The sequence below is a fragment of the Anolis sagrei genome, chromosome 5 (genome assembly GCF_037176765.1).
Source record: "Anolis sagrei isolate rAnoSag1 chromosome 5, rAnoSag1.mat, whole genome shotgun sequence".
NCBI classification, from domain to species: Eukaryota; Metazoa; Chordata; class Lepidosauria; order Squamata; family Dactyloidae; genus Anolis; species Anolis sagrei.
In genome coordinates, this window is record NC_090025.1 from 197,804,525 (window position 1) to 197,828,639 (window position 24,115).

The following is a 24,115-nucleotide window of genomic DNA, read 5'->3' on the forward strand; positions in this document are numbered from 1 at the left end:
CATTGTGTTAAACTACATCACCAGTGGAACCTCACTCTGTGAAGTCTGTGTGTTGTTCAGTTGTGCACTGACCTCCACACATTAAAAAAACCCACGCACAGGCGTCTTTCAAAGAAAATAAAAACAAACCAACCAAAGCCCCATGGCGATCAGCAAGTGGCGACGGGGGCAGGACTGAGAAATCTGGAAGCCCCTAGTCACAGACTGGCACATGGGCGGTGGGTACGGACTCAGTCGTTCTACCTCAAGGTCCGAGGCAGTTGAGTAGTTCGGCAGATGTATCCGCGACTGAACAGTCCTTTTGAGGACCCACTCTGCTCACCCCACATGGGGAGGGGGCTAGAAAAGGTGCCCTCCAAGAGGAAGACACGTCAAGCCAACCCTGACCGAGACCGCCTTCCACCTGGAAACCAATGTCCTCACTGCGGAAGAAGATGCAGAGCAAGAATAGGGCTCCACAGCCACATACGGACCCACAAGAATATTGGAAGACAATCATCCTCGGAAAGCGAGGGATCGCCTAAGTAAGTAAGTAATAGCCCAAAAAAACTTACAGCAACGCAGTGGGGACTTTTCATGCTTGTTGTTCTTTTCCAGAAGAACCAAAGATGGCACCAGTGTTCTATTTTGGGCTCTGCCTCCTGGGCTGCCTGGCCTTTAGCCCCTCCACGGAAGGTAAGCATTGGGGCTTGGACAAAGCACGGGAGAATAAATGCAGTCTGACACTCCTTGGGCTGTCATGGCTCAATCATGTTGTTTGGTGAGTTGCAATTTGGGGAAGGGCAGAAGGAAAAGACCTATAAAGAGGGTTCCATTGCATTGAGTCATAGCAAGTCAAGTGGCATCCATCCATTCAATGGTATACATCCCCATAATGATGAGCTAGAGCCAACTATTTAAATAATCACGAACAAATTTGGAATAGGATTAAAAATATCACAAGCCAAATGGATTTGGATAACTATACAAAGATAATAATAAATAATGGAATCATTGGAGAGATAAAAATAACACACGGTACAAGGCAAGGATGTCCCATGTCTCCCATATTATGTTTGGCAGGGACAAGAGACAGGGCCTTTCCTGTGGTGGCCCCTCGGCTATGGAGTGCCCTCCCTAAGGAGATTAGATTGGTTCCTTCACTCCTAACGTTTCAGAGATAAGTTAGCTGTTCATTCGTTCAGTCGTCTCCGACTCTTCGTGACCTCATGGACCAGCCTACGCCAGAGCTCCCTGTCGGCCGTTACCACCCCCAGCTCCTTCAAGGTCAGTCCAGTCACTTCAAGGATGCCATCCATCCATCTTGCCCTTGGTCGGCCCCTCTTCCTTTTGCCTTCCACTTTCCCCAGCATAATTGTCTTCTCTAGGCTTTCCTGTCTCCTCATGATGTGGCCAAAGGACTTCCACTTTGTCTCTAGTATCCTTCCCTCCAGTGAGCAGCCGGGCTTTATTTCCTGGAGGATGGACTGGTTGGATCTTCTCGCAGTCCAAGGCACTCTCAGCACTTTCCTCCAGCACCACAGCTCAAAAGCATCGATCTTCCTTCGCTCAGCCTTCCCTAAGGTCCAGCTCTCACATCCGTAGGTGACTACAGGGAATACCATGGCTTTGACTAGGCGGATCTTGGTTGCCAGTCTGATGTCTCTACTCTTCACTATTTTATCGAGACTGGACATTGCTCTCCTCCCAAGAAGTAAGCGTCTTCTGATTTCCTGGCTACAGTCTGCATCTGCAGTAATCTTTGCACCTAGAAATACAAACCCTGTCACGGCCTCCACGGTTTCTCCCTCTATTTTCCAGTTGTCAATCATTCTTGTTGCCATAATCTTGGTTTTTTTGACGTTTAGCTGCAACCCGGCTTTTGCGCTTTCTTCTTTCACCTTGATTAAAAGGCTCCTCAGCTCCTCCTCGCTTTCGGCCATCAGAGTGGTGTCATCTGCATATCTGAGGTTGTTAATGTTTCTTCCAGCAATTTTCACCCCAGATTTGCATTCATCCAGCCCCGCACATCGCATGATGTGTTCTGCATACAAGTTAAAAAGGTTGGGTGAGAGGATGCAGCCTTGCCGTACGCCTTTCCCAATCTTGAACCAGTCTGTTGTTCCGTGGTCAGTTCTGACTGTTGCTACTTGGTCCTTGTACAGATTCCTCAGGAGAGAGACAAGGTGGCTTGGTATGCCCATCTCACCAAGAACTTGCCACAATTTATTATGATCCACACAGTCAAAGGCTTTAGAGTAGTCAATGAAGCAGAAGTAGATGTTTTTCTGAAACTCCCTGCCTTTCTCCATTATCCAGCGGATATTGGCAATCTGGTCTCTCGTTCCTTTGCCTTTTCTAAACCCAGCCTGAACATCTGGCAACTCTCGCTCCATGTATTGCTGGAGTCTTCCTTGCAGGATCTTGAGCATTACCTTACTGGCATGAGAAATAAGGGCCACTGTACGGAAGTTTGAGCAGTCTTTCGCATTTCCCTTTTTTGGTATGGGGATATAAGTTGATTTTTTCCAGTCTGATGGCCATTCTTGTGTTTTCCATATTTGCTGGCAAATGGCATGCATCACCTTGACACCATCATCTTTTAAGATTTTAAACAGATTTTAAACAGAGATAAGTTAAGACATGGTTATATGAGCAAGCGTTTACAAATGCAGAGTAACTGACATAGGAAATGGGATCACTTGACAATGGAATTTGGACAACGTTTCAACTAGGAGATGCTGATGATAATTGATGTTGGTTTTATTGTTTCTATTGTTTTTAATTGTGGTTTTATATTGTTTTAATGCTTAATCTGTATTTTGCTATTATGTGTACTGACTTGTTCTAAACCGCCTTGAGTCACCAATAGGATGAGAAAGGCGGTATACAAGTGTAGTAAGTAAGTAAATAAATAAATATTTTTGTGATGGTTATGGAATTTTTGGCCAATGTAATAAGAGAAGACAATGAATTAGAAGGCATAGGAACAAAGTTAGGAAAAATTAGCTTATTTGCAGATGACACATTGATAACAATTAAGGAGATAATGAAGAAAGTGGAGATAATTAAGAAACATTTAACAGAATTTGAATGGGAGACTGGACTGAAGATAAATGGGAATAAATTAGAAGCAATGCAATTTAATTATACCAAGCATGAGAAATGATGAGCTAGAATATGTTGGATGGATTGGCCATCTGTCAGGGGTGCTTTGAATGCAATATTCCTGCTTCTTGGCAGAATGGGGTTGGACTGGATGATAGCCCAGGAGGTCTCTTCCAACTCTAGGATTCTATGAACTCATGCCTCTGTTTAGGGACATTAAGAAGCGGGCATGCCTATTCTTCTTTTCTAAAAGGGGTCCGGGGTCTCTTGCAGGGGTCAGGGATCTGTCGTTACCTCGCCCTCGGTCCCCATGTCCTGCTGGGACTCTTTACTACCGAAAAATGTGCTATGAATATCTGAGTGATCCTCTCTCCTGGGAAGATGCTGAGGTATGTGCCAGATTTTAACCCAACAACCCCAGTTAAGCGAACCCAAGGAGGATATTGAATGGTCCAGATCTTTCTAGAAGGGAAAAGAACTCCCAGGCACAGTGATGTTATAAAATCCATACAATTGTGGGTTTGACTTTTACTGATTTCCCCATTTGCTGATTGGATTTAAATGTGCTCTGTTAGTTCTTACTGCGAGTATAGAATGTTTCTTTTGGGATCACCTATCATATACTTGAAGAATTGTCATCAGGCGGGATGATTTAAAGCAGGCATGGGGAACCTTCGGCCCTCCAGGTGTGGTGGAGGGCCAAGGTAAGCCTTTGGGGCGAATGCCGAGCCTCAAGGAATTGTGGGAGTTGAAGTCCACCACACCTGGAGGGCCGAAGGTTCCTGACCCCTGATTTAAAGTATCCAGTTCAATTGTATGGAACCATCTGGAGGTATACCAGGGTGGTGCTGTGGTCAACATCTCTCAGAGGTTAGCTAAAAATGGCCAATAGAAATGTTTTAAGAACTGAGCCATTGGGTGTTACCAACCAAACTCCATCAGTTTAACCCATGAGTCCCCCTTAGTTGGTACAAGCCAATGGGACTGTGGCCAAGACCTCATTCTGGAACCCTTGGAGATCCAAGGTGACCATTTGCAAGGTAAAGAAGTCACTTATTTGGGCTGAAAGAAGACTTGAATGAAGCCCTTATTTCGTTTGGAGCCTTGCCTCCTGCAACTGGGCTTCCTTTCCTCTTTACTGGGAAGACCGCTTGGGTTTCTGGCAAAGAGACCGAGGATTGAGGGCCTGACCCGGTGAGCCTGCTATCAAACCATATTTTATGTTTCCTCCCTCTCTCCATGCAGGATTACTGCGAGTATTGGCGAGACGGTCACTTAGCTTCCATTCAGTCAAAAGCAGAAGAAAATATTATTTCCAAATACATCAAGAAAACTAGCAACCCATCCGGAGTCTGGATTGGTTTCCACGCCACACCTCAATCCTCGGTGAGCAAGAACCACTGGAAGACATTGCGAGGGGGGCCTCCACTTTCATAGAATCATAGAAACATAGAATTCAAGAGTTGAAAGAGACCCCGTGGGCCATCCAGTCCAACCCCTTTCTGCCAAGAAGCATTCAAAACAACCCCAACAGATGGACATCAAGCCTCTGTTTTAAAGCCTCCATAGAAAGAGCTTCCACCATACTCCAGGGAAGAGAGTTCCACTGGTGAACAGCTCTCACAGTCAGGAAGTTCTTCCTCATGTTCAGGTGGAATCTCCTTCCTTTCCTGTAGTTTGAAGCCATGGCTCCATTGCATCCTTTTTTTTTTTGATAGAGTTACAAGCTGGGTAGTTGCGGGGAATGCCGTGGATGTAGCGTACCTGGATTTGAGGAAGGCCTTCTTTGACAAGGTCCCCCATGACCTTCTGGCAAGGAAACTAGTCCAATGTGGGCGAGGCAAAACTACGGTGAGGTGGATCTGGAATTGGTTAAATGGATGAACCCAGAGGGTGATTCTCCCCAAGGCTTCCTCTTCATCCTGGAAAGAAGTGACGAGTGGAGGGCCACAAGCAGGGTTCCGTCCTGGGCCTGATCCTGTTCAACATCTTTATTCATGATTTAGATGAAAGGCTAGAAGGCAGGATCATCAAGTTTGCAGACGACACCAAATTGGGAGGGAGAGCCAAGACTCCAGAGGACAGGAGCCGGATTCAAAGGGATCTTGACAGATTAGAGAGATGAAGGGCCAAAACTAACAAAATGAAGTTCAACAAGGACAAATGCAAGATACTCCACTTTGGCAGGAAAAACGAAATGCAAAGATACAGAATGGGGGACAATGCCTGGCTCGAGAGCAGTACGTGTGAAAAAGATCTTGGAGTCCTCGTGGACAACAAGTTAAACATGAGCCAACAATGTGATGTGGCAGCAAAAAAAAAACCAATGGGATTTTGGCCTGCATCAAGAGGAGCCTAGTGTCTAGATCTAGGGAAGTCCTGCTCCCCATGCTCTATTCCACTTTGGTTAGACCACACCTGGAATATTGTGTCCAATTCTGGGCACCACAATTGAAGAGAGATATTGACAAGCTGGAATGTGTCCAGAGGAGGGCGACCAAAATGATCAAGGGCCTAGAGAACAAGCCCTATGAGGAGCGGCTTAAGGAGCTGGGAATATTTAGCCTGAAGAAGAGAAGGCTGAGAGGAGACAGGAGAGCCATGTAGAAATATGTGAGATGAAGCCACAGGGAGGAGGGAACAAGCTTCTCTGCTTCCCAGGAGACTAGGGCGCAATGGAGCAATGGCTTCAAACTACAAGAGAGGAGATTCCATCTGAACACGAGGAAGAACTTCCTGACTGTGAGAGCCGTTCAGCAGTGGAACTCTCTGCCCCGGAGTGTGGTGGAGGCTCCTTCTTTGGAAGCTTTCAAACAGAGGCTGGATGGCCATCTGTCAGGGGTGGTTTGAATGCAATATTCCTGCTTCTTGGCAGAATGAGGTTGGACTGAATGGCCCAGGAGGTCTCTTCCAACTCTTGGATTCTATGATTCTATGAATGGAAACCTCTTACTCCCTCTGCTGACTTTGAGCCCCCCTCCATTCATTAAAATGTGCTTTTCTCTCTGCCACTGAATGCACAAAAGGTCAAGTGGGAATGGACTGACGGCTTGGCATACCCTCCTGGATCTGCTCTTTGGGACGGCAGGAAACCCTTCACCAGCACATCCAACCAGTGCATTGCACTCGTCAATATGCAGCAGCCAACAGGTGCGTATAGAGGCAATTGCCAGGCAAATTCCTAGCTTGGGGACCCGGCGGTGCCCAGGTTATTTGAGAAAGGCATTGTTTGTCTGTGATCCAAATTGAACCTAGATCCAATGTCAGTTGGTTTGGTGTGGGTTAACTACAACTCCCATATGAAAGTCCCATCATTCATAGCCCCTCCCTCCTCCAATCTGCACCAGGATGTAGAGTGGGTCATGGGGGCTCTATGTGCCAAGTTTGATCTCAATCAGTTGTTGGTGTGTGTGTCACAGTGGTCTCAGGAAGTGAGTGAAGGTACTGCAAGTCCCACGCATGATCCATGGTCCATCATCCCATAAGCCACAGCAGGATGTACATTGGGTTATGTGGGCTCTGTATGCCAAGTTTGAGCTTGATCAGTCATTGGTGTGGGTAGGAATAGTCTCAAGAAGTGAGTGAAGATACTGCAGTTCCCATCAATTCCTGGGAGTAGAGAAACTCCCTGCTGCTTGGTTAGGACATCATGAGTTGAGAGGGGGATATGAGAGCATCTTTATCATTGTATTGTTGAAGGCTTTCATGGCCAGAATCACTGGGTTGTTGTAGGTTTTTTTGGGCTATATGGCCATGGTCCAGAGCAGGGGCGGCTCTTCCATTACGCAAAGTAAGCGACCGCGGAATACTTTGTTTGTCCCAGGGGCGCTCACGCGCCTCCTTAAATGCCCCTCCCTCCAATTGGGCCTCGTCCCATGAGCAGCGCCGGTGGCAGGGGCAGCAGCGGGAGGAAGCAGAAAAGCCGCGCATGCGGCAAGGGGGAAGGGAAAGGCGCGCGCCTCTGCCCTTCCCCTCTCGTCCTGCATGTGCTTTTCTTGGCGGCAGAGGCAGGAAAGGCGTGCGAGGGAGAAGAGAAAGGTGCTCGCCTTTCCCTCCCCTCATGCCCCGTGAACCTTGTAGAGCGGCGAGAGGAGTGTGGGGCAGCAGCGAGGCTTGGCCATCTCCTTCTCCTCTGGGCTCTTCTTCCTCCTCCTCTCCGTTTAGACACCTCCAAATGGAGAGGAGGAGGAGGAAGACCCTGGAGGAGAAGGGGGGCATCCTCGCTGCTGCTGCTGCTCTGTGCTACCCTCTTCTCACCCCCTTCGAGGCCTCGCCTCGAAGGGGGCGAGAAGAGGAGCGTAGGGCGCCAGCAGCAGCGAGGCTTGGCCATCTCCTTCTCCTCTGGGCTCTTCTTCCTCCTCCTCTCTGTTTAGAAACCTCCAAATGGAGAGGAGGAGGAGGAAGACCCTGGAGGAGAAGGGGGGAAGACTTCGCTGCAGCTGTTGCCCCACTCCATGCTCTTCTCTCTGCCCTTTGAAGTCTCTGCTTCGCCTGGAAGGCTCAAAATGTGCCAGCAGCATTCTCTCCTGACGTTTCACCCACATCAGTGGCAGGCATCCTCAGAGATTGGAAGGTCTGTTGGAAACTGACTCGCCCCCATTTCCTTCTCAGCTTTGGAATTATTACTATTATTGTTATGTTTTATTATATTTATTATTCTATTTACAATTATTACGTTATTATTTTTATCATGAATTATTTATATTTATTAGATTGTTATGTGTTATAAATGGCAGACATCTTCAGAGGTTGGGAACTCTGTTGGAAACTAGGCAAGTGGGGTTTATATATATCCCTGTGGAATGATGTCCAGGGTGGGAAGAACTCTTGCCTGCTTGAGGCAAGTGTGAGTGTTGCCATTGGCCACCTTGATTAGCACTGAATGACCTTGCAGCTGGATGCCAAGTTTTTAAACTTTGTGTTTTCTATATACATTACAAATTTACCCTTGGTTTGCTTCTGATGCAGCAAATAACCTTGCAGCTTCAAAGCCTGGCTGCTTCCTGCCCGGGGGAATCCATTGTTGAGACGTATTAGCTGGCCTTGATTGACTCTTGTCTGCAAGGCCATTGAATGCTAATCAAGCTGATGGGATTTGGAGTACCTTCAACTGATTCAGCTCAGACTTCCACAGACCATTAAAACTCCCATTAATGACAGATCTGAACCAAACTTGGCACACAGAACCTTCATGACCAGCAGAAAACACTGGAGGGGTTTGGGAGGAATTCACAGTAATAGGATCCTAGTGTTGCAAGAGACCTCCAAGGGCCATCCAGTCCAACCTCCTTCTGCCATAAGGGAAAAACACAATCCAAGCACTCCTAACAGATGGCCATAGAGACTCTGCTTAATAATAATACTATTATTAATAATAGTAATAGAATCATAAAGTAGGGAGACCTCCAAGGTCCATCCAATCCAACTTCCTTCTGGCATAAGCGAAAAGCACAATTAAAACACTCCTGATAGATGGCCATTTAGACTCTCAATAATAATAATAGTAATAATAATAATAATAATAGCAGCAGCAGCACCCTGGGGTAGTGTGGTGGTATGCAAAATAAAGTAATGAGAAGCAGCCAGAGATTTTTTTTGTTTGACAGACATAGATTGGATTAGTATGTGTTTTGCTGCCAAATTTGGTGCCAATTTGTCCAGCGGGTTTTGAGTTATGTTAATCCCACAAACGAACATTATATTTTTATTTATATAGATAAGGTTATTCTATCTTTAGTCATCTCAGTGGACTTACTTGTCGTGGTCCAAAATATTTTATTTTCTTTGGAATTGCTATGCATTCTAGAAGAAGTCCTTGCAGAAAGGAAGCCGTTCGTTCCGTAAATACAGAATATTTATTTAAATGTGTGTGTGATGGAATGTATTGCAATTTGCAATTCCAAATAAAATAATATATATGTGTGTGTGTCTGTGTGCATGTATGTGTGTATGTGTATGTATATGTATGTGTATGTATTAAGGGCTGTTCTGTCTTCAATTGTCTCAGCGGAATTGTCATAATGCAAAGATCTTGTATTTTCTGTGAAATCTTTGTGTCGTACTTGTAGATCAGAAATAACAACAAAAATATTTGCATTTAAAAAACATTAATTTGTGTTAATTCTATGTAATGTAACTATATGAACATAATGTAAGTAACCTTCTGGTTTTAAGGTAACTCTTTATTCACCTCTACCTTTTTTTTTTCAGTGATTGTTTTTTTTTGGGGGGGGGGGCGCCAAAATAATGTTTGCTTACCATTGAAAATTACCTAGGGCCGGCCCTGATTGTAATCCGCCCTGAGTCCCCTGTGGGGTGAGAAGGGCGGAATATAAGAACAGTGACAATGATAAGAGAAATGTTTACAATGTTAAGAAGGAAGTCAACACAAGGCTAACACCTATCAAGAAGAGTCAACATCTGGCCAGGAAACTGAGATGGAGCCAAGTTGGAAGTTGTCTATCATTAATGTACAACTTTGGGGTGACATCAGTAGAATATTCCTATAAAAGACTCAGTCTAATAATGCTCAAAGTGTGGCAGACCTGAGGAGTCTGTTCCACACGCCATGCTCTGCTCCATGGGAAGGAGAGAGAGGGTGTACCTAAGGAGAGTGTCAGATATGCTATGGGAAAGCATGATCCTGGTCTCTTTGGGGCTGCTTTCTCAAGGGAAGAGGAAGTCTTGGATTTTGTGCAGGGAGTCAGGTTCTGCAGTATGGAAAACACAGATCTGTTCAAAATGTAGTTTCCCATGAGAATGTCCCTGAGGGGTGTGGGGATGATGGTGTGCTCTCTGAATTGTTACCAGAGAGTTCTCATGATGGGGAACATGAAAACAGCTCGGTACCTGGCCCAGCTACAGAAATTAATGAGCAAATAGATAGATGGGAGATCAGTCAAAACAGCACCGAATCGCCCATCAAACTACACCTCCCAGCATCTCATAGCAGTGCTTTACAATCCCACCAAACTACAACTCCCAGGAGTTCATAATACTATGGAGCCATGGCAGTTCAAAGTGAGGCCATGCTATATTCACTTTATGATAATTATAGATGCACCGAATCGCCCATCAAACTACACCTCCCAGCATCTCATAGCAGTGCTTTACAATCCCACAAAACTACAACTTTCAGGAGTCCATAATGCTATGGAGCCATGGCAGTTCAAAGCTACCTTCATTCTATGATTATTGTAGATGCCCCAATAGCTCACCAAACTACAACTTCCAGCATCTGATAGCAGTGCTTTAAAATCCCACAAAACTAAAACTCCCAGGAGTTAATAATACTATGGAGCCATGGCAGTTCAAAGTGAGTCCATGCTCTATTCACTCTACGATAATTATAGATGCACCCAATAGCACACCAAACTACAACTCCCAGCATCTCATAGCAGTGCTTTACAATCCCACAAAACTACAACTCCCAGGAGTCCATAACGCTATGGTGCCATGGCAGTTCAAAGCTACTTTCATTCTATGATTATTGTAGATGCCCCCAATAGCTCACCAAACTACAACTCCCAGCATTGCATAGCAGTGCTTTAAAATCCATAATACTATGGAGCCATGGCAGTTCAAAGTGAAGCCATGCTATATTCACTCTACGATGATTGTAGATTCACCCAATAGCTCACCAAACTACAACTCCCAGCAGTGCTTTAAAGTCCCACAAAACCACAACTCCCAGGAGTCCATAATACTATGGAGCCATGGCATTTCAAAGTGCTGCCATGCTACATTCATTCTACAATGCTTGTAGATGCACCCAATGGCTCACCAAACTACAACTTCCAGGATGTCATAGCAGTGTAGCTTTAAAATCCCACCAAACTACAACTCCCAGTATCCTATAGAATTAGAGCCATGTGGCACCATACTACATTCATTCTATGGTGATTTTAGATACACCCAATAGTTCACCAAACTACAATTCCCAGCATCTCATAGCAGTGCTTTAAAATCCCACCAAACTACAACTCCCAGGAGTTCATAATACTATGGAGCCATGGCAGTTCAAAGTAGTGATGTGCTACATTCATTCTAGGGTGATTGCAGATGCACCCAATAGCTCACCAAACTACAGATCTCAGGACCTCCTATCACTGAGCCAGGGCAGTTCTAACTGCATCCAAGCTGGAGCCCAAGTTTCTAGACCTCATGGAGGGGAAGAGAAGAGCAAGTGGGGAGATTGGGATGAGGACGCCACGAACCTGGAGGAGGCGGACCGTGGAGGAGAGCTGCAGCGGACCGTGGGGAGGACTGCAAGAGCCACAATCGGGGTCCCCCTCCCTCCCTCCGTCCCTCCCTCCCAAAGACGTCCACGCCAGCCCCCATTGTTGACGGCGTCTCCTAGCAACCGGACCCACGGGACCGCCCCCTTGCTCCCCTCCCCAAGTCTTGTGTCCTCAGGCGGGGCCAAAACAAGGGCGGCGCCAGGACAAAAGGTCAGCCCAGGGCAGCCACTCTGGAGAAGAGAATGGCTGAGACAAGGCAGGAGAAAGGCTCACTCTCTCCCATTGGGAAGGAATGGGCAACCTTGTTCCCTAAGACACATGCAAGGAAAGAGGTCCTTCCTAAACAATGGGAAGAACTGGGTTGCTGTGGGTTTTCAGGGCTGCCTGGCCATGTTCCAGAAGCATCCTCTCCTGACGTTTTGCCCACACCTATCGCAGGCCTCCTCAGAGGTTGAAGGGTCTGCTGGAAACTAGGCAAGTGGCTAGTTTGAGTGAAAAGTAATGCCTCCCCCTTTGTGACTTGGGTTTGGACCGGAATATTTTAATAAATCAAACGCAGAAACAATCCTGAGAATGTGCTCTTTAACTACCTCAGTTCACTTTTCCACATAATCACCAGACAATTGGATACATTTCTGCCAATGATGAAGAGCCACTCTTCACTTTTCCACATAATCAGACAATTGGATACATTTCTGCTAACAATTAACAAGTTTTCTGAAGCCGTCATGGAAGAAGTCGACACTCTGTTTCCGCAACCAGTGCCTCACCGTTCTCTCAACGTCTTCATCTGAAGCATCATGATGTCCCCGCAGATCTTCTTGCATTATCGGGAACAGATGGAAGTCAGACAGTGCTAAATCTGGACTGCATAGAGGATGTCGTAAGGTGGTGAGATCCAGTCTCTGAAGTTTTAAGTCTGTGCGCTTTCATTTCAGGCATCTCCATCCTGGGTACCCATCGTGCACAGATCTTCCGATAGCCAAGCAAAGCAATAATGTGCCCACACATAATCACCAGACAATTGGATACATTTCTGCTAACAATGAACAAATTTTCTGAAGCTGTCATGAAAGAAGTCGACACTCTGTTTCCGCAACCAGCGCCTCACCGTTCTCTCAACGTCCTCATCAGAAGCACCATGATGTCTCCGCATATCTTCTTTCATTATCAGGAACAGATGGAAGTCAGATGGTGCTAAATCCGGATTGTATGGAGGATGTTGTATGGTAGTGAGATCCAGTCTCTGAAGTTTCAAGTCTGTGCGCTTTCATTTCGGGCGTCTCCATCCTGGGTACCCATCATGCACAGATCTTCCAATAGCCAAGCAAAGCAATAATGTGACCCACACGTTATCACCAAACAATTGGATACATTTCTGCCAACGATGAACAAGTTTTCTGAAGCCGTCACGGAAGAAGTCGACACTCTGTTTCAGCAACCAGCTTCTCACCATTCTCTCAAGGAGGCTCCTTCTTTGGAAACTTTTAAACAGAGGCTGGATGGCCATCTGTCAGGGGTGCTTTGAATGCAATATTCCTGCTTCTTGGCAGAATGGGGTTGGACTGGATGGCCCAGGAGGTCTCTTCCAACTCTTTGATTCTATGATTCTATGATTCAACGTCTTCATCCAAAGCATAATGATGTCCCCGCAGATCTTCTTTCATTATCAGGAACAGATGGAAGTCAGATGGTGCTAAATCTGGACTGTATGGAGGATGTCATACAGTGGTGAGATCCAGTCTCTGAAGTTTCAAGTCTGTGCGCTTTCATTTAGGGCATCTCCATCCTGGGTACCCATTGTGCACAGATCTTCCGATAGCCAAGCAAAGCAATAATGTGACCCACACGTTCTTGCGAAATGCCAATTATGCTTGAAATTTCTCTCCGAGTGATACGACGATCATCCTGAATCAATCTGTCAACCTTTTGCTTGTGAAGTTCGGTGGTTGCTGTCACAGGATGTCCAACTCTTTGTTTGTCACGCAAGTCAGATGTTCCCACCTCAACATCTTTAAACTTACTCACCCAACGATGCACAGTACTCACATCAACACAATCACCATAAACAGCTTGCATTCTCTCCTTTGGGGTGACACCTTCTGTGTCAAGTATTCAATGATTGCATGTTGCTAAAGTCGCATTGACCGACCGTTCCATACTTCGCACTTTAACAACACAACCCTTCGATGCTAAGTTAGTTGCTGGAGGGTTGGACTGGATGGCCCATGCGGTCTCTTCCAACTCTTTGATTCTATGATTCTATGATTCTATTACCCTGGACTACTTTGTTCCTGCCTATCTTCCTACCTACCGTAATTGGATTTACCTATTTCTTTAAAGTGCTTTTTACTTTCTTGCTTTTTAATTACCTTCAATAAAAGGATTGTTTCCCTATCTAAAGGTGTGGTGTTTAAAGTCAGAGGGCTTTTCCTGTCTTGGAGTGCAATACGCTGCATCTACACTGTAGAATTACAGTTTGGCCCAACTTTATCTGCCATGACTCAGTGCTAAGGAATCCTGGGAGCTGCAGTTTCACAAGATCTTAGCCATTTCTGCCAAAGCATACTGGTGCCTCACCAAATTATAAATCCCAGGATTTCACAGCATCAAGTCAGGGCAGTTCAAGTGGAGGAAAAATGTGTCTCTGTGCATAGTTGGCTGAAACAGCTTGGAAAGAAAACCATCATGCCAGGTAGCGGGAAAGAGTAGCCATCTTTGAGGTTGTTGAGTTTCATCTTTGACTGCACAAGTCATAGAATCATAGAATCATAGAATCAAAGAGTTGGAAGAGACCTCATGGGTCATCCAGTCCAACCCCATTCTGCCAAGAAGCAGGAATATTGCATTCAAATCACCCCTGACAGATGGCCACCCAGCCTCTGTTTCAAAGCTTCCAAAGAAGGAGCCTCCACCACACTCCGGGGCAGAGAGTTCCACTGCTGAACGGCTCTCACACTCAGGAAGTTCTACCTCAGGTTCAGATGAAATCTCCTTTCTTGTAGTTTGAAGCCATTGTTTTGCGTCCTAGTCTCTAGGGAAGCAGAAAACAAGCTTGCTCCCTCCTCCCCCCTGTGGCTTCCTCTCACATATTTATACATGGCTATCATATCTCCACTCAGCCTTCTCTTCAGGCTAAACATGCCCAGCTCCTTAAGCCACTCCTCATAGGGCTTGTTCTCCAGACCCTTGATCATTTTAGTCGCCCTCCTCTGGACACATTCCAGCTTGTCAATATCTCTCTTGAATTGTGGTGCCCAGAATTGGACACAATACTCCAGGTAAAGTGGTCTAAGCAAGGCGGAATAGAGCATGGGGAGCATGACTTCCCTAGATCTAGACACTAGGCTCCTCTTGATGCAGGCCAACATCCCACTGGCTTTTTTTGCCACCACATCACATTCCTGGCTCATGTTTCACTTGTTGTCCACGAGGACTCCAAGATCTTTTCCACACGTACTGCTCTCAAGCCAGCCCTCACTGTCCCCCATTCTGTATCTTTGCATTTCGTTTTTTCTGCCTAAGTGGAGTCTCTTGCATTTGTCAATTGGAAATTGCAATAAGAAGAACCTAGGCTTCAAAGTTATTGAAAAGTCCTTAATGACACGAGTCCATTTCTCCATGGTGTCCCAGTCTCTGGAGAAGTAGAAAACAAGCTTGAAATTCCTGGGTGAAATAAGGAGGCTTTCTTGCTTAGAGGCTCACCCATCTTGTGGATCTGGCCTTGCCATTACTGGAAATAGGCTCCCCCCATCTCATAGCTCTGACCTTGCCCATTACTGGAAGTAGAGAGCCAGCAGCTGCCCCTCCTTATCGCTTTCCCATCCCGTAAGGACTCTATCTTCTTCCCTTGACCTTCATGTTGGACATCTTGCAGGTGCAAATGCTGCATTCCCATGGGAAAGTGTGGGTCAGGCAGACCGAGTTCCTGGGGACATAAAAACCCAGCCTGGGAAGTGCAGAACCTTAGACTGCACTTCCTTTCAGAGGTGAGAACAATTCCTTTTGGTTTGCCCACCATTCTTCCCTTTGGCAGTAATATACAATTTCGGGTGTGAGAGAAAATGGGGTGGAGAGCATGTGCTTGCATAGGTTGTTAGTTCTCATTACGACAAAGCTAAGCAAGCTTGCTAAGGTGCATCTCCACTGTACAGTTAAATGCAGTTTGATACTACTTGGACTGCCATGGCTCAATGCTACAGAATCCTGGGAGTTGTAGTTTGGTGATGCACCAGTGCTCTTGGTCGTGCCAGTCAAAGTGGTGTCAAAAATGCATTAATTATACAATATAGATGTACCCAAAATTTTGGGGGGAAAGAGGAGATATATTTATTTATCGTGTCAGTATCAACCAGACAATTGTATTAAATTTGAAACAATTTTTTAACAAACAGGCAAAACAGAGTTTGCAAGCTTGGTGGTTGATTAAATGTCCTTTGACCAGTATCTGGCCCCTTGGAGTGCCTCTGGTGTTGCTGCAAGAAGGTCCCCCATGGTGCATGTGGCAGGCTCAGGGTGCATTTCAGCAGGTGGTCAGTGGTTTGCTCCTCTCCACACTCAGATGTCGTGGATTCCACTTTGTGGCCCCATTTCTTGAGGTTGGCTTTGCATCTCGTGGTGCCAGAGCGCAGTCTCTTCAGTGCCTTCCAAGTCACCCAGTCCTCTGTGTGCCCAGGGGGGAGTCTCTCATTTGGTATCAGCCATGGATTGAGGTTCTGGGTTTGAGCCTGCCACTTTTGGACTCTGGCTTGCTGGGGTGTTCCAGCGAGTGTCTCTGTAGATCTTAGAAAACTATTTCTTGATTTGAGTCGTTGGCATGCTGGCTGATACTCAAACAAGGGATGAGCTGGAGATGTCTCTGCTTTGGTCCTTTCACTATTGGCTGCTACTTCCCGGGGATGTCAAGTGGTGCAATACCAGCTAAACCAGTGTTTCTCAACCTGGGGGTCGGGACCCCCATGGGGGTTGCAAGGGGGTGTCAGAGGGGTCACCAAAGACCATCAGAAAACATAGTATTTTCTGTTGGTCATGCGTGTTCTGTGTGGAAAGTTTGGTCCAATTCTATCATTGGTGGGGTTCAGAATGCTTTTTCATTGTGGGTGAACTATAAATCCCAACAATTACAACTCCCAAATGGCAAGGCCTATTTTCTCCAAACTCTAACAGTGTTCACATTTGGGCATATTGAGTATCCGTGCCAAGTTTGGTCCAGATTCTTCATTGAGTCCACAGTTGTCTCTGGATGTAGATGAACTACAACTCCAAAATTAAAAGGTCAATGCCCACCAAACCCTTCCAGTATTTTCTCTTGGTCATGGGAGTTCTGTGTGCCAAGTTTGGTTCAATTCCATCGTTGGTGGAATTCAGAATGCTCTTTGATTGTAGGTGAACTATAAATCCCAACAATTACAACTCCCAAATGTTAAAGTCTATGATCCCCAAACTCCAGCAGTGTTCACATTTGGGCATATTGAGTATTTGTGCCAAGTTTGATCCAGTTCCATCATTGCTTGAGTCCACAGTGTTCTCTCGATGTAGGTGAACTACAACTCCAAAAAACTCAAGGTCAGTGTCCACCAGACCTTCCCAGTATTTTCTCTTGGTCATGGGAATTCTGTGTGCCCAGTTTGATTCAATTCCATCACTGGCGGAGTTCAGAAGGCTCTTTGATTTTAGGTGAACTATAAATCCCAGCAACTCCAGCATTACCAAATGACAAAATCAATCACCCCCAACCCCACCAGTATTCAAATTTGGGCATATTGGGTATTTGTGCCAAATTTGGTCCAGTGACTGAAAATACATCCTGCATATCAGATATTTAGATTACTATTCATAACAGGAGCAAAATTACAGTTGTGAAGTAGCAACGAAAATAATATTATGGTTGGGGGTCACGACAACATGAGGACCTGTACGAAGGGGTCACGGCATTAGGAAGGTTGAGAACCACTGAGCTAAACCAGGGGTCCTCAAACTTTTTAAACAGAGGGCCAGGTCACAGTCCGTCAAACTGTTGGAGTGCCGGATTACAATTTGAAAAGAAAACATGAATGAATTTTTATGCACACTGCACATATTTTATTTGTAGTGCTTTCAAGTCATTTCAGACTTAGGCTGGCCCTGAGCGAGGGCTGGGTAAATGACCTTGGAGGGCTGTATCTGGCCCTCGGGCCATAGTTTGAGGACCCCTGGGCTAAGCAGTGTAATTTCTACAGTGGTGTAGGGCGCAGACACCCCGTGATGATGCGACATGTCTCATTAAGAGCCACATCTACTGTTTTAGCGTGGTGAGATGTGTTCCACACTGGGCATGCATACTCAGCAGCAGAGTAGCACAGCGCAAGGGCAGATGTCTTCACTGTGTCTGGTTGTGATCCCCAGGTTGTGCCAGTCAGCTTTCGTATGATATTGTTTCTAGCGCCCACTCTTTGCTTGATGTTCAGGCAGTGCTTCTTGTAGGTAAGAGCACGGTCCAGAGTGACTCCCAGGTATTTGGGTGCACTGCAATGCTCCAGTGGGATTCCTTCCCAGGTAATAATCCTCAGAGTTTGGGATGCTTGTCTGTTCTTGAGGTGAAAAGCACATGTCTGTGTTTTAGATGGGTTAGGGATCAGCTGGTTTTCCCTGTAATAGGTAGTCAGAGCACCTAGGGATTTGGAGAGCTTCTGTTCATCCATCTCAAAGCTCCCTGCTTGAGCCAGAAGCGACCAGAAGCCAGTGGAGATGTCTTTCATTAGATGACCTTCTGGCAAGGAAACTAGTCCAATGTGGGCTAGGCAAAACTACGGTGAGGTGGATCTGTAATTGGTTAAATGGATGAACCCAGAGGGTGCTCACCAATGCTTCCTCTTCATCCTGGAAAGAAGTGACGAGCGGAGTGCCATCTACAGTGTTCCCCCCTGGGCCCGGTCCTGTTCAACATATTTATTAACGACTTAGATGAAGGGCTAGAAGGCAGGATCATCAAGTTGGCAGACGGGACCAAATTGGGAGGGAGAGCCAATTGTCCAGAGGACAGGAGCAGGATTCAAAACGATCTTGACAGATTAGAGAGATGGGCCAAAACTAACAAAATGAAGTTCAACAGGGACAAATGCAAGAGAGTCCACTTTGGCAGGAAAAACGAAATGCAAAGATACAGAATGGGGGACGATGAGGCCTGGCTCAAGAGCAGGACGTGTGAAAAAGATCTTGGAGTCCTCGTGGACAGGAAGTTAAACATGAGCCAACAATGTGATGTGGCGGCAAAGAAAGCCAATGGGATTTTGGCCTGCATCAAGAGGAGCATAGTGTCTAGATCCAAGGAAGTCATGCTCCCCATGCTCTATTCCACTTTGGTTAGACCACTTTACCTGGAATATTGTGTCCAATTCTGGGCACCACAATTCAAGAGAGATATTGACAAGCTGGAATGTGTCCAGAGGAGGGCGACCCAAATGATCAAGGGTCTGGAGAACAAGCCCTATGAGGAGCGGCTTAGGGAACTGGGCATGTTTAGCCTGAAGAAGAGAAGGCTGAGAGGAGATATGATAGCCATGTATAAATATGTGAGGGGAAGCCACAGGGAGGAGGAGGCAGCAAGCTTCCTTTCTGCTTCCTTGGAGACTAGGATGCCATGGAGCAATGGCTTCAAACTACAAGAGAGGAGATTCCATCTGAACATGAGGAAGAACTTCCTGACTGTGAGAGCCGTTCAGCAGTGGAACTCTCTGCCCCGGAGTGTGGTGGAGGCTCCTTCTTTGGAAGCTTTTAGAGGCTGGATGGCCATCTGTCAGGGGTGATTTGAATGCAATATTCCTGCTTCTTGGCAGAATGGGGTTGGACTGGATGGCCCAGGAGGTCTCTTCCAACTCTTTGATTCTATGATTCTATAAGAGGTTCGTTCTGAGCCAGGAGGTTTGTTCCATGCCCAAGCAAGGAGGTGGCTCTGGAGAGGTACACCTTTTGCCATGGAAGGAAAGGCAGGTTGAGATTCACCTTCTTTGAGCAGGATTTACGAAGCAAACTGGGATTTTCGACTGGGAGGAATCAAAAGCAGGGAAAGGTACCGATGTTGTGCAATAAATGGGAAGAAAAGAACATAGCATCTGGGTTTTGAAGGGAGCTCCCAGGAACAGGAGAAGTGCCAGGTCACTTCTTGATTCTGGAGAAGTTTGGGGAATTTGCAGTGTTGCTAGAGGCAGCTTTCTTACATCCCCTGGATCTCAAGGGGATGTGGCCACGGTGGTCTATGATGTGGTTACATCCCGAATAGGCTACTGCAATGCTCTCTACATGGGGTTGCCTTTGAAAACTTCTCGGAAGCTCCAATTAGTCCAGCAGTCGGCTGCCAGGTTGTTAACTGGAGCTGCGTACAGGGAGCGTACCACTCCTCTGTTGCGCCAGCTCCACTGGCTACCGATTGGCTTCCGGGCACAATTCAAAGTGCTGGTTTTAACCTTTAAAGTCCTGAACGGTTCTGGCCCAGATTACCTGTCCGAACGTATCTCCTGCTATGAACCATCACGAAGCTTAAGATCATCAGTAGGGGGCTTGCTCTTGATCCCACCACTCTCGCAAATGCGGTTGGTGGGGACAAGAGACAGGGCCTTCTTGGCAGTGGTCCCCCGTCTGTGGAACTCTCTCCCTAAGGACATCAGCTTGGCCACCTCCCTCCTGTCCTTTAGAAGACAACTGAAGACCTGGCTCTGGGGCCAGGCGTTCGATTAGAGGCCAGCGGCAATAGGAAAAGGACATTTGGATTTTTGTGACATGGATTCTCCCGGCTCGGCTTGGTTTTACTGGCACGTTAATCTATTAATTTATTGTTAAATTTTATTGATGACTAGCTGTACCCGCCACGCGTTGCTGTGGCCAACCTTCCCTCCCTCTTTCTGTCCTTCCTACCCTCTTTCCTTCCTTTCCTCTTTTTCTTTCAATATCTCTCATCTTTCTTCCATCTCTACCTGTTTCTTTCCTTTCTTTGCTCTTTGGTTACATACTTCCTTCCTTCCCTATCTTCCGTTCCTTCTCTCCTTCCTTCCCTCTCTTTTTCCTTTCACTTTTTATTTCCTTCTCTCCTTCCTTGCTTCTCTATCTTTCTTTCCTTCTTTTCCTCCCTCCCTGCTTCTCTCCTTCCTTCCTTCCCTCTTTCCCTCCTTCTCTCGTTACTTCTTGACTGTCCCTTCCATTTAATATTGTATTTATATCTTACATAGAAAGAATGAAAGAAGAAGGAAGGAAGGAGGGACATGAAGGAAGGAAAGGAGGAAGGGAGGGAAAGAACGTAAGGGAGGAAAAGAAGGAAGGAGGGACATGAAGGAAGGAAAAGGAAGGGAGGGAAAGAAGGTAAGGAAGGAAAAGAAGGAAGGAGGGACAGGGAGGGAGGGAGGAGAAGGAAGGAAGGAGGAAGGGAGGGAAAGAAGGTAAGGGAGGAAAAGAAGGAAGGAGGGACATGAAGGAAGGAAAAAGGAAGGGAGGGAAAGAAGGTAAGGAAGGAAAAGAAGGAAGGAGGGACAGGGAGGGAGGGAGGAGAAGGAAGGAAGGAGGAAGGGAGGGAAAAAAGGTAAGGGAGGAAAAGAAGGAAGGAGGGACAGGGAGGGAGGGAGGAGAAGGAAGGAAGGAGGAAGGAAGGAGGGAAAGAAAGGAGGGGGATGAAGAAAGGAGGGAGGGAAGGAAGGAAATGAAGGGAAAGGAAATGAAGAAAGGGAAAGAAGAAGGAAAGGGAGGGAGGGAGGGAGGGACGGAGGAAAAGAAGGAAATGAAGAAGGAAGGTTCTGCCAACCTAGCAGTTCAAAAACATGCAAATGTGAGTAGATCAATAGGTACCGCTTTGGCGGGAAGGAAACGGCGCTCCATGCGGTCATGCTGGCCACATGACCTAGGAGATGTCTATGGACAACACCGGCTCTTGGGCTTAGATATGAAGATGAGCACCACACCCCAGGGTCGGACACGACTGGACTTAATGTCAGGGGAAAACCTTTACCTTTACCTATACCTAACCCTGATTTGTTGGTTCCCCCTCACAACTCATGACGTCCTAGCCAAGCAGCAGAGAGTTTTTCCACTCCAAGAAATTGATGGGAACTGTAGTATCTGATTGGCTGCCACTTTCACAGGCCACAAATGACGGACCTGGACCAAACTTGGCACACATAACCCCCATGACCCAGTTTACATCCTGATGTGGTTTGGGGGAGAAAGGCCCATGGATGAGGGGAATTGCAATATCATCACTCACTTCTTTAGACCATTCCTACCCACACTAATGACTGATCAAGATCGAACTTGGCATACAGAGCCCACATAACCCACTGCACATTTTGCTGTGGTTTGTGAGATGATGGACCGTGGATCATGGGACTTGCAGTACCTTCACTCACTTCCTGAGACCACTGCAACACACATACCAATGACTGATCAAAACCAGGCTTGGCACATAGAGCCCCCATGGCCCATTCTACATCCTGGTACAGTTTAGAGGAGGAGGGGCCATGGATGATGGGACTTGTAGTTCACCTGCGCCCACTGAACCCAGCTGACCTTGGATCTAGATTCAATTTGGGTCACATTGCCTCAAATAACCCAGGCATCCTTGATGGTGGGTGAAGGATTCTTTTCCTCATTGCCCGCCGATATCTCCATAGGGAATCCACCTGTTCTCTTTCTCTTTGATCTTATCTCTGAGCAAAAAAAGAGTGGAAGCGGAGACAAACAGTGGCAGCCTTTGCTCTGTGCCTGGCAGTGGAACCTGCAAACATTGGGAGCATCTCGGAGGGCTTTGGCAGATGCTTTCAAGGAAATGGTGCTCTCCAAAGTCCTGGAAGAAGACAGCTGGCAGCTGGGACCTTGCCCTTGATCGATTCCCCAGCCCTGCAATTCAATATATCCACAAGGGTCCTTCTCTTCTTCCCCGACTTTGATCTCCCCTTCTCTCTTATCGCCATGCAGGCTTGTAAAATTAAAGACCATAAATTCCTGCTTATTTGGCATTTTTAATACTTATATTGAAAAAAGAAGAAGATAAACACAGGGTTGTTGTAGGGTGTTTTTCAGGCTATATGGCCATGTCTAGAGGCATTCTCTCCTGACGTTTCGCCTGCATCTATGGCAAGCATCCTCAGAGGTAGTAAGATCTGTTGGAACTAGGAAAATTGGGTTTATATATCTGTGGAATAATGTCCAGGGTGGGACAAAGAACTCTTGTCTACCGGAGCTAGGTGTGAATATGTATTGTCGAAGGCTTTCATGGCTGGAATCACTGTGTCGTTGTAGGTTTTTTTGAGCTATATGGCCATGTTCTAGAGGCATTCTCTCCTGACGTTTCGCCTGCATCTATGGCAAGCATCCTCAGAGGTAGTGAGGTCTGTTGGAACTAGGAATAATTGGGTTTATATATCTGTGGAATGACCAGGGTGGGACAAAGGACTCTTGTCTGTTGGCGCTAGGTGTGAATGTTTTAACTGACCACCTTGATTAGCATATGATGGCCTGGCAGTTTTTTGGTGATAAACATAAACATAATCTTTAAATCAAGGAAATGAATAAATGAACACCATTGTAACGCATCAATATAATCTGGCCTCCAGAAATACTGCCTAATTCATCCAAGTGCAGCATGAGCTACTGAGGCCATTTTTCTTGGATCTGCTGGTAAATAAAAATGGACCAAGTTTCTGCAAAGTTATTTGAATCTTTCTGTTAACTTTTTGGTTTTATTTTGCTGTAATATCTTGTCCGTGCTTGGCCTCATGTAAGCCGCCCCAAGTCCCCATTGGGGAGATGGTGGCAGTGTATAAATAACGATTATTATTATTAGAATCCTAGAATCATAGAATCATAGAATCAAAGAGTTGGAAGAGACCTCCTGGGCCATCCAGTCCAAGAAGCAGGAATATTGCATTCAAATCACCCCTGACAGATGGCCATCCAGCCTCAGTTTAAAAGCTTCCAAAGAAGGAGCCTCCACCACACTCTGGGGCAGAGAGTTCCACTGCTGAATGGCTCTCACAGTCAGGAAGTTCTTCCTCATGTTCAGATGGAATCTCCTCTCTTGTAGTTTGAAGCCATTGTTCCATTGCGTCCTAGTCTCCAAGGAAGCAGAAAACAAGCTTGCTCCCTCCTCCTCCCTGTGGCTTCCTCTCACATATTTACACATGGCTCTCATCATATCTCCTCTCAGCCTTCTCTCCTTCTAGCTAAACATGCCCAGCTCCTTAAACCACTCCTCATAGGGCTTGTTCTCCAGACCCTTGATTATTTTACTTGCCCTCCTCTGGACACATTCCAGCTTGTCAATATCTCTCTTGAATTGTGGTGCCCAGAATTGGACACAATATTCCAGGTGTGGTCTAACCAAAGCGGAATAGAGCATGGGGACCATGACTTCCCTAGATCTAGACACTAGGCTCCTCTTGATGCAGGACAACATCCCATTGGCTTTTTTTGCTGCCACATCACATTCCTGGCTCATGTTCACCTTCCTGTCCACAAGAACATGATCTTTTTCCACACGTCTTGCTCTTGAGCCAGGTCTCATCGTCCCCCATTCTGTCTCTTTGCATTTTGTTTTTCCTGCCAAAGTGGAGTCTCTTGCATTTGTCACTGTTGAACTTCATTTTGTTAGTTTTGGCCATTCATCTCTCTAATCTGTCATTTTGAATCCTGCTCTTGTCCTCTGGAGTCTTGGCTCTCCCTCCCAACTTAGAAAGGTTAAATGACCTCACCTGGAATCACAGTGTGCTCAATTCTGGACCCAGTTCAAAAGAGATATTGACAAGCTCAAAGGTGTCCCTAGGAAAAGG

General features: G+C 46.3%; 1 protein-coding gene across 1 annotated transcript; it reads left to right on the forward strand.

The window, feature by feature from the left end:
• Positions 1-594: 594 nt before the first annotated feature.
• LOC132775572 (lithostathine-1-beta-like) lies at positions 595-22,170 on the forward strand. The gene is made up of 5 exons (XM_067468531.1): positions 595-675; positions 3,361-3,476; positions 4,333-4,473; positions 6,114-6,237; positions 21,959-22,170. Exons 1-5 carry the CDS (start codon positions 609-611, stop codon positions 22,168-22,170), a joined length of 660 nt encoding a protein of 219 aa, XP_067324632.1. The 5' UTR covers positions 595-608.
• Positions 22,171-24,115: the final 1,945 nt, after the last annotated feature.